The following is a 10,933-nucleotide window of genomic DNA, read 5'->3' on the forward strand; positions in this document are numbered from 1 at the left end:
CAGGAGGAAAAAATCTTCATCTTTTTTTTCTTTATCTTTCTAGTATTTCATTCTAATCTGTTGTGTCTCTGGGCATTGTGCCTATACAGCTTAACAAACTCATTGATTTGTTATGCAATCCTAAATAGGAATGGAACAATAAATCTCATTTGATACCTTGTGTAAATATTATAGTAGCTAAAATAGATACAGTATGATAAACCCTTAGTTTCTAAGAGGGTTTGACATGTATTCAGTCATCTATGCAAAGGAATATCCACAGTGAGCGATTTCAGTGAAAAAGTTATGCCAGTGTTTACAAGGGAAATTTGTAAGTATTCAAAGTTGCGTTACGCAGATACTTAAATCGATTTTCTGGGTGCACCATTCAGATTATGCAAATCACCTGTGTGTAGTTCACATAGAGTTGACATTGCTCAAGAAAAATGGGCTTAAAGGTGCAGGTCTTTCCCCCCAAGATTAAATCTCTAATCATTAGGTGGGTTTGCTATTTGAATGATTTTCTTTACTCCTTGAGCCTCTCGCCCATTCCAGCCCATGTTCACGAAGCTTTGTCTCCAGGATCCTTGGTGGCTCCTAGAGCATAGTGTCTATAAAAAGACAGGGGCACATCCGAACACAAACAAGAATTGTAATGGGAAGACTGTTTTCCAAATGGGTTTTCTCACCAAATTAATAAACTCTTCCAGGTCATTTGTACAGAATTATTTTTTTTTAAATCACCTACTGCACCAAGATCAGAATCACATGTAACTGAGACACCCCTCCGTAATAGGTAAACCCCACCCTACATGCATAACTGAATTTTCTGAATAGTGCATAGGAAGGATGTCTGAAGATCGATTAAATGCTTATTACACACATTTAAATGAACTCTGAATAAAACCTTGTACTTAATTTAATTGTTAAGGGGGCATGGTGGTGCAGTAAGTAGCACTGTTGCTTCGTAGTTCCAGGGTCCTAGGTTCGACCCTGGGCTTAGGGTTACTGTCTGTGTGGAGTTGTGTGTGCACCTTGTGTTCACATGGGTTTCCAGATAGATGGCCTGGCCACACTAAATTGCCTCTAGATGTGTAGAAATGTGTGTGCATGGTACCCTGTGATGGAATATCGTCCCACACAGGATGAAGTCTCCAAGCTTGTGTCCATTGTTGCAGGGATTAGCTCCAGGTCCACCACACACTGACCAGGATAAAGCAGTTACTGAAACTGAGGGCGTGAGTGAGATAACTGTTAGGATTTAATAACTACCCTTAGATGTCCATTATACAGTAAGTGAGTTTTCTCAGAATGGAGAAACGTTTTACAATTATTATTCTGGTTAATCTCACATATACTACAGATGCTTTAATGCTACCAGGACATTATAGACAGACTTATTAGACATTATAAATATAAAATGAATGACTGTTCTCAGCCTATCAGGCTGCTCAACACATTGCTATCACAAAACAATGAATATATCACATCCTTCACCGCCAGCACTGCATTGCCAAATAAAATATTATGCTTTGTATTCATTTAGTCTTTATTGGGTGTCCCTTTGTCTTTATATTTAGTCTATAGTCATTATATGGTATTTATATTTATTATATCCCTGTCTTATACATGTTATATGATTTGCTTGTCATGTGTAACGTTCAATAGTATTGTCTTGTATGTTTCACCAGTACAATACAAATTGACTTCTAAGTGTTGCATTATATCTTCAGTTTGTCTGACAAAGCTGCTACACTCAATATTGAAAACATATTTAACACACCACCACTTGTCCTGAAATCCAAAACCATGACACCATCCCAAAAATCCCAAAGGATGTCATTACACGACTTATTTGTGTCAGGCACAACTGTCAAGGCTTGTTCTACTTCACTTTTCCAGTCATTAAATATATCTCTTCTTTCAACAAACATGTCTTCGCTTCCACCTGACAATTTTAAAGCTGAGAAACAACCACTAATACTAACAATTATTCTTACTTGAAAGAAAAATTGAATTCTGTGTACATTGTGTAGGAATCGTAATAATTATGGGTTGCGTGTTTATTGCTTACTGGAGGTCTGAAATAACTTCCTTAAGGGGATGTCATGTGACTTTCTGAGCTATGATCCAAGGATCCAACACTAACAATAGCACCCAATGAATTCCAGGCTGCCCTTTCCAAAAGTTTCCAGTCTGCTTTCCTACCAAACTACTGCCTCCATTCTGACCACTCACAGTTGGCTGCAATATTTAGCTTCACTGCCACAGCTTGCTGTTTAAATTGTCACAAATTCAGAGACGTGTGTAGGTGTATTGGGTTTCCAACTTATGCACATATTCTTCTATTCACTTGGAGCAGCCATTTGCTTGAAACTGGCATGGTCATGTAAAATCACTAATGAATGCCACCTTATTTCAATGAAATACACTTCTCAGTTGGATGATTATCTTGGCATTAAAGCATTTTCTGGTACTAAGAGTCTCTAACTGATGCATGTAAACACCTCATTTTTAAATCAAAGGAGGAAATGTTCAAGATATGTGAATCCTTGGAAAGATAAAAGCAGAGAACCTGAGAACCTGAACACATAAATATGTGACAAAGTTAAATACACTGTAGTACTTTAACTATTCCAGTTATTAAAAAAAACAACAACAAAAACACTAAAATGTGACATTAAATAATGTTACTTTTAGGACACACTGGGACCCTTCCAAATGACTCCACCTACTAAATGTCTGAACATTTAGACTATTTACACCCCAACCTTAAATTAAACCCATCAAAAAAAAATTCTAAAAACTAAAAATATTGACATTTCCTGGTTAAATAAAAACAAAAAATGTCAGTTAGCAACAGATTAATTAAAATACCACTTTGTTTTTGGTTATTGATGAGGACAAACTTGAAACTTTTAGGTTAAACAGTTATTTCTTTCCAAAAGCACATTCCTTCTGTGGGTTAGTAATAGATAGTCAGGCCTCTGTGGTTGTTTCAGCTCTTAAAAAAGAAAACCAATAACCATGCAAAGGATGGCAGTGTTTTTAAGAGACGCACAACACACCAGCCATGGTAACAACTGTTCCGACTAAAGAAGATGATGCAGGAAAAGGGTGTGCATTTCTAATTTAAACCCTACTGCTGTTCGGCATAGTTACAGCATGTCTAGGCTGCACAGTTGGGTTTTTTTTTTTGCTGAGCGAGGACAAATCTCACTGGAAATATGGAGTGACGCCACTAATTTGTATGCATGGAATTAACAACGCTTGTTGAATGATGTTGAGATTGAACAGATAATGGAAGAAACAGGTAAAGCAATGAAGAAATAGATTTATTTCACCAGTATGCAGTTCCCATTGGAAAAGAAAGCAAATTCCAGCACTGACCTGGCCTATACAATGTTTATATAAGTTTTGTATGTGTGATGGGACATGGTGGGTGGTGTAGATGACTTATCTATATATACTCCATAAATAAGCATTTTTGGGCATTAGAAAGTTATGAATGATAAAAAGAAAAACAAAGTCAGACATGATGATTAAATATTGTCCTACTTAATCCAAAACAAGTATGAGAATGGAGACTATTCTTATGGACATGAAAGGTTCCTTTGTCTATACAAGGACTTTGCCACTCCTTTGACTACAGCCTGTGCATTATTAAAGTCCTGCCAGGTATTCCGGCCCCACCGCCGATGATCTGCCACATCAGTAAATTGAGACTGGTGTCTTCTGAAATCCAGCTTCCTGTCCATCAGTTCCTTGGGTGGCATCTTTGGATATGAAAAAGTCATGAATCACGACTGAGAAAAGTGAAACACCAATGAATTATATCTATCTACCTACCTACCTACCTACATGTACAGTGATCTAAGGCCAGTCATTGAGTCATCATGTTTATGCTTTTTTCTTAGAATTCTTCAGTTAATAAATTAAGCTACAGTAATTGCGGCTCAAAATATCTCAGCAGTGCTTCAATTTCTGCTTGATCATGTATGAATACATGATCAGACTTCAGAAAAAGCATAAGCTCTATAAATGGAATGACATTTTACTGCATAGCTGCAGTGTTGCATAAAACTACATGAGGATAGTTTTGCTAAGACTTGCTCTCATCTCGGTCTTATCCGAAGACCTTCATTGTTATAGTGTAAAGGTTGCAGGTTTAATTTTGCATTATATATTGAAGTATTTAACATGTTTATTAACCAAATTCAGTAACTTCCCTTAGGCTTCCATTATGAGTGCGTTTGGAGTAAATTATTATTGGAGTATATTATTCCCCATTGGATTCACACATCGTGGTCACATGGTAGTGTACACCTTTAGGCTGGGTATGTTCTGGTGCTTTTTTCAGTTGTTCATATGTGTTTTTTCTTTTAAATTCATAGCGCTACAGTGCCCTCCACTAATATTGGCATCCTTGGTAAATACGAGCAAAGAAGGATGTGAAAAATTGTCTTTATTATTTAACCTTTTAATCTTTTGTTTACAAAATTCACAAAACATACTCTGCTCTCATGGATATCAAACAATCGCACATACATCACAGGTTTATCAAAACAAACATCTTTGTTAAATATAGGTGTGCAACAATTATTGGCACTTTTTTAGTCAATACTTTGTGCTACCTCCCTTTTCCAAGATAACAGCTCTGAGTCTCCTCCTATAATACCTGATGAGGTTGGAGAATACATGGCAAGAGACCATTCCTCCATAAAGAATCTCTCTAGATACAATTTTGAGGTGCACGCTGGTGGACTCTCCTCTTCATGTCACCCCACAGGTTTTCTATGGGTTTCAAGTCAGAAAAATAAGCCTTCTTTGCTCATATTACCAAAAATGCCAATATTAGTTGAAGACACTATATATTCATGAGAATGTCAGTGTACAGTTCTGTGTATCTCTTTTTCATGTTAGAACATTGGAAGTAACTTAAAAAAGGAGTTTTGATATGAAGTGTTGGTGGTACTACAGGGTTGCTAGGATAATATTCCTGCTTAGGACATGCCACGAGCAATTAATCATATGGTAGTAGTTATATTTATTGTTGTGGAACTTCTGGAAAAGCAATTAGTTCCTATTATCACTTACAGTATACCAATGCAGCTGTATAAACAGTTGTATAAACAGTTGTTCCCTGTCCAGCCTCTCTTTTTCTCTCTCTCACTCTTTCTCAAAGTTAAAAAGACAAAAAAACAAATGCAGCTTATATTATAGAGAAAACATCTCTGTCCTGAAGATTCTCCTGTGGTGGAAAACCTACTGAGTTTTACAAAGAGCTGCCAAGACAGACATACAGTTGAGGTCATAAGTTTACATATGCCTTGCAGAATCTGCAAAATATTAATAATTTTTTTTTAAAGAGGGATCATAAAAATTGTGTGTTGTTACCTGGATGATCAACGACATTATGTCATAGTTGTTCATGAGTCCCTTGTTTGTCCTGAGCAGTTAAACTGTCCACTGTTCTTCAGAAAAATCCTCCAGGTCCTGCACATTCTTTGCTTTTCCAGCATCTTCTGCACATTTGACTCCTTTCCAACAATGACTATATTATATTGAGCTCCATCTTTTCACATTGAGGACAACTGAGGGTCTCAGTACACAACTATTACATAAGGTGCAAACATTCAGTGATGCTCAAGAAAGCAACACGATACATTAAGGGGCAGTATTAAGGGGGTATAAACTTTTGAACAGGATGATCAGTGTATATTGTTAAATAGCTTAATCAGGGCAGTACTAAATAAAAAAAAAAATTTTTTATGATCCTTCTTTTAAAAAATAAAATCATTAACATTTTGCAGATTCCACAAGGCGTATGTAAACTTATGACCTCGACTGTAAAAGCTTCACCATGTCACCATAAATGATACATTTTTCTTTTTTAAATAACAACACGTTTGTAACAACACTTAGATTATTGTGCAGCGCCCATTACTGTGTAATTTTTTACTATAGAAACGATAACATAGTAGAACAAGTGCATTCATATAAACCTGTGATTTAATCAACACCTTCTGACCAATCAATTGAGAATTTGACAGCGCTATGGTTTGTTGTTACCAAAATAATAACTCTCTCACATCTCACATCTCAGGATAAAATAAATGAGCAATGGCATAATCTGCCATACTGCAGAGACAGATTTTTTATAGTGTGTCGCTGGTATCAAGCAGCTGCCACTAATAAAACTTTTTGTACAATAAGTGTTTGTTGTACAATTCAGGTTTTGCCAGGAAAGATAGCTGTATTATCTGTAAACTGTATCAGCCTGCTGGCTGAGCTGATCTCTGAATCAAATAAACCTCTTAACAAAATTAATAAAGTGATCGTGTATATACGGTACAATACACTGTTATTATACTTACTGCCTGCTTGGTGGTAAAACGAGGTGGAACGTAATCCAATGCATACGTAGTAATTAACTCACTGAAATAAGATGCATACAGTGGCATTAAATTCTGATCCTGTACAACAATCTGTAATGTTAGTAATGATTATAAATGCAAGTCCGTTACTAATCAGCCTGGCAACTGATATGAGATGAACTAAACCTTTGAGCCTCTGCAACCAATATCTTTCACCACTAGTAGTATAATAGTATTATTATTTTTCATCAAAATACCCCTGGTGAGTTGATTTCTTTCATGACTATTTTGTGATAACTAATTCCTGCATCTCTGCAGAGTTCAGCAGGAGTTCACCAGGAAATGCCTGATATAGCATTAAAAATCAGTGTGCTTTGTTTCCCTGATTAAAGTTTTTCACATTCTGCTCTAAAGGAGAAAAGAAATATAAAGTAACTTTAAAATGCAGTCTGTATTCATCACTTCTTTTATAATACCATAGGTATAAATCATGCTATATAAAAACACAATGCATTTAATTACGTACAGTACTGTGCAAAGGTTTTGGACACCCTATTATTTTTTTAGTACAAACTTTGTTATAGATTTTCTATTTTATGACTTCTACATTATCGGGTCAGTACAAAAAACATTTTAGATTCCCAAATATTAGTTTTCTAGCACAAAATTAAATATAGAAAAATGTTGGTATGTCAGTAAGGAAAGCAGCATATTAAGTAGTAAGAGACACTTTTCAGACAGTAAAACACAATGAAAGCTGCTGGATTTTGCAAAAATAAGAAGGGAGTGCAGCAGTCAAATCTCCAGAAGAACCGTGTCTGGTTCTGCAAGATCCTCAATAAAATTTACAGCTCATTTCCTTATAAAACTGCAAAAACTGTATCAGAAACTATTTACATTTTTTTTGTCACACCAAATATAGACTTTGTTTCATTCATTACTGTTTACTGCTCTTTATAGTATTTTTTTTTTTAAATGTAGAAACATTTAATTTCATTATTGTTAAAGGCGTCTTTGCTCTACAGCATTTGTAGACTTTTGTAGACTTACAGCATAAGTCTTTTGCACAGCACTGTATGTACATCATGGACAGATACTTAAATTATTACTATTACAAAGAATAACAAGATCACTATTTCCCTCTACTGGGCATTAAAGTAAGAAAAAAAAAAACAAAACAAAAAAAAAAAAAAAAAAACAGGCTTCTCGCCAGTTATAATCTCGGGAGCTCTTTTAAAAAAATGCATGTTAACATAAACAAGAGTCTAGTAAAACAGTAGAGTCTTCACTCTACTGTTTTTTACTGCATGAAATTCTCTTACTTTTCAGTACAGCTTGGTTGATAGCGGGATAGGATGGATTTGCCAGCTGTGTCTGATATTCCTGTTTCTCTGCAGAAAACAAAAATGTGCATTAAATCAAAGGCCTGTTGATGAACACATACAGTATATTATTATATACTATTTGTAGAAGCATCACTAATAATAATAATAATAATAATAATAATAATAATAATAATAATAATAATAATGCTCATAGTAGTAATAGTAGAAGCAGAAGCAGAGGAAGAAGAAACTTGAGGACTTTAAGAAGAGAGAAGCAATAATAGTTGATACTATGAGTAGTATTATATAACACACAGACTACAGTTGTTAACCTGTTAGCAGACGTTTGATTTTGTTTGGCTGCATAGCTCGAAAACGTTTTGTTAACTTTATAAATGCTGTAGAACTGTCCTATATATGTTTTGACACTGAAAGGCATCTTTAAAGACTTTCTTGGAACATTTTGAAGACTTCAGATAGTATGTTCTTTGTACTGTTTATTGGCCCCACAAAATCCTTTTGGGGATTTTTAGAGGATGTTCTTTTATTAACTGGGATTGGGGGGAAAAACAAGACTTCTTCAAACTTGGTGAAAAATGAGAATGTCTTTATTTGAATAGCAGCAGTAGCAAGGCTGAAAAGTACCTCAGATTCAGTCGAGTCAGACTGAACCCAGAACATCTGTAACTTTTGCTATATACCCCTTGAACAGGAATTATCACCCATATGTAAATATTTGCTATCCTGTTGACTGGCACGGCCCCTTTTAATCTACTCTTATTCCTATCCTATGATTTGATCGACTTCTTGATTTGATTAACATCCTAGTGTAAGAGTGAAAAGGTGTGAAAGTGAGGCCAGACCATCATTTTGACTATGATGACTGTGCTATTTGCGGTAACAGTTTATCAGCCTTACGGCCTGCGAGAGAAGAACCTGGGGTGTTTGAATTGAGATCACACCAGATCAAAATCCAAAACCTGCAAAAGACTGTCATTTCAGGATACACCTGATCCAACGGATCAGCGGCTTGTCTACTGTATATATCAGCTATTTAACCAGTGTTAATCATTATAAAGTCCACTTTCACAACTCCATGCAATTTTAATTCTGTTTATATACTAATTACCTCCTTTGAGTGAGTAACTTTTTAAAAGAATGTTGCTTTTTGACAGATATAAGCTGATGTTCTGTTGATTTGTTCGCCTTTCTAGATGTTGCACAGTCATGGGGCAGTATGCTTCACAGAGTTATTATTACACCTAGTGGTCAAAAATGGAAACTGCAACAAGCACTAATAGAGGTCCAGAGGGGCAGGAATCACATTGCCCCATGCTTGCTCAATTAATATTTTCAGTGGAGGAGCAGTGGACAGGAAAGTTAATGACAAGGTTTCCAGGGTTTAATGTTAAATATAAAATCTAATAAATTCATGCAAACAAAGGCAAACTGTAAGTGCAAAGAGTGTGTCCATTTTTTGGAAATATATACTGCAAAGGGAAAGGGGGATTATGGAATTGAAAATGTCCATACATCAGAAATGTGTGTGCACCACAGTGACCTTGTTTCCCTTGCAAAGGCTTTAAGAAGTAAAAGTGCTTTTCTTTTCCAATGCCCCAATTTATTTTGTGTTAGTTTCAAGTCTTTTGTTTGAATTTTTGCTGAAACCTGGCACAAACACCTGCAGTATTGACCACACTTGAATAAAGGTATATGGAGCTGCTAGACTGTAAGCTGTATGTTGTTGACTTTCAACTGCCTATTATAGGTTACTTTAAAAATTCACTAGACCGTAGACTAGAGCATAAGTCAAGTGTGATAGCACCTCACTTAACTTTGTTTCAGGTTATGACATTATTAATGTCACCCTGCCTCACCAGAATCTATGGTCACAAGCCACTACTGCAACTGATCAGCTAATTATCAAGCTGTGGATGAGTTGGATCAGAAAGGTTGAGAGCTGTCCACACTGGGAGTGGAGAACCCTTAATTTAATAGGTCTAGAAGTAACTAGTAGTACAAAGAAAAGGATTTTAAATAATCCCTAAAAGAGAAGTTAATAGGCCTACTTTACCTATCAAACACCAGTGAGTGGAAATAGTCAGCCTGCACCATTGATTTTGCAGTGTCCTTGGCCTCATGCTCTTTCTTTGACTGAGCCATTTGGGTTGTTGTTCTCCAGTCCTGTGAAAAAGCAGATTTTTAACCAAGTAATCCATAAATGTACTAAATTCAAACTCAAATATTATTGGTCTCGCACACACACATAACCATACGCAGTACGACATGTAGTGAAATGCTTATTTTGACTGTTCATGACATAAAATAGAATATACACAAGCCAGAATATACTTGTACACAGATAGGAAAGGAACAATATGTTATAAAAATATATAATATGGAGATATAAAAGATAAGTGGCAGAAACAGTATGACTATATTTGGAATAAAGTTCCGTTACAGTGGGGGAAATAAGTATTGAACGCGTCAACATTGTCATTCCACTTCATTACACATAACTTTATTTATGGACTTTAATGTTGTGAATTCTTTATATTTATAAATTCTTTGTCCTTTGTAAGTCGCTTTGGATAGAAGTGTCTGCTAAATGAATAAATGTAAATGTAGAGGGGGTACACCCTGTACAGGGTGCCAATTTAAAAGAAATAAGAAAGAGTAAAATGGTGGCTGAACAAGTGGTGTTACTGACATGATTATATTAAGACACTGGGAATAGTCAAAACACATAGGAGTTAATGTTACTATTAATGAATATTTATTTATATATTTATTACAAAAATACAGTATGATTTCAATACAATTAGCACTTACTGCATCTAAGTGTGTGCCAAAATGTTTGTATGTTGACTTGTGTAATTTTCTTTGTCCATCACGACATGCAGAGATATCATAGTCTTTTGGCTCTGCCTCCCTGTTTTTGTGCCTTTAAAACAGAGGAAATGTTATTTGAGCAGTTTCATTATTTTTTTTTCAGCAGGATGTCTTTTTTTTTAAATAATACTCACCAGTCTGAAATCAGCGTTTTCCTGCTGTAATTCATATTTACACAACCTAAACTGATTGCTACAAAGATACTGAAAAATAAAAGCAGATATTCGCAGCATGTATCTTTCACCTTCACTGTTGGTGGTTATATTTATGTATTTATTTATTTATTTATTTTGCCCTAGAGCAAGGAGCGAGGACGTTTCTAACGACGCCACGTCGTTACCAAGTCAAACGAGAGTCTGC

At 35.5% G+C, this 10,933-nt stretch overlaps 1 protein-coding gene across 2 annotated transcripts; it reads right to left on the reverse strand.

Moving 5' to 3' along the window:
• Positions 1-3,293: 3,293 nt before the first annotated feature.
• LOC108255899 (cilia- and flagella-associated protein 95) lies at positions 3,294-10,919 on the reverse strand. Of its 2 annotated transcripts, XM_017452249.3 has the most exons (6): positions 10,708-10,917; positions 10,514-10,625; positions 9,756-9,865; positions 7,679-7,747; positions 6,357-6,417; positions 3,294-3,755 (listed from the first exon to the last, which is right to left on the reverse strand). In XM_017452249.3, exons 1-6 carry the CDS (start codon positions 10,740-10,742, stop codon positions 3,573-3,575), a joined length of 570 nt encoding a protein of 189 aa, XP_017307738.1. In that variant the 5' UTR covers positions 10,743-10,917; the 3' UTR covers positions 3,294-3,572. The 2 variants fall into 2 exon arrangements, with proteins under 2 accessions (XP_017307738.1, XP_053530421.1); XM_053674446.1 differs by lacking the exon at positions 6,357-6,417 and having other exon boundaries at positions 3,589-3,755; positions 10,708-10,919.
• Between the last annotated feature and the right edge of the window lie 14 nt (positions 10,920-10,933).

This window comes from Ictalurus punctatus, chromosome 22 (assembly GCF_001660625.3).
Source record: "Ictalurus punctatus breed USDA103 chromosome 22, Coco_2.0, whole genome shotgun sequence".
NCBI classification, from domain to species: domain Eukaryota; kingdom Metazoa; phylum Chordata; class Actinopteri; order Siluriformes; family Ictaluridae; genus Ictalurus; species Ictalurus punctatus.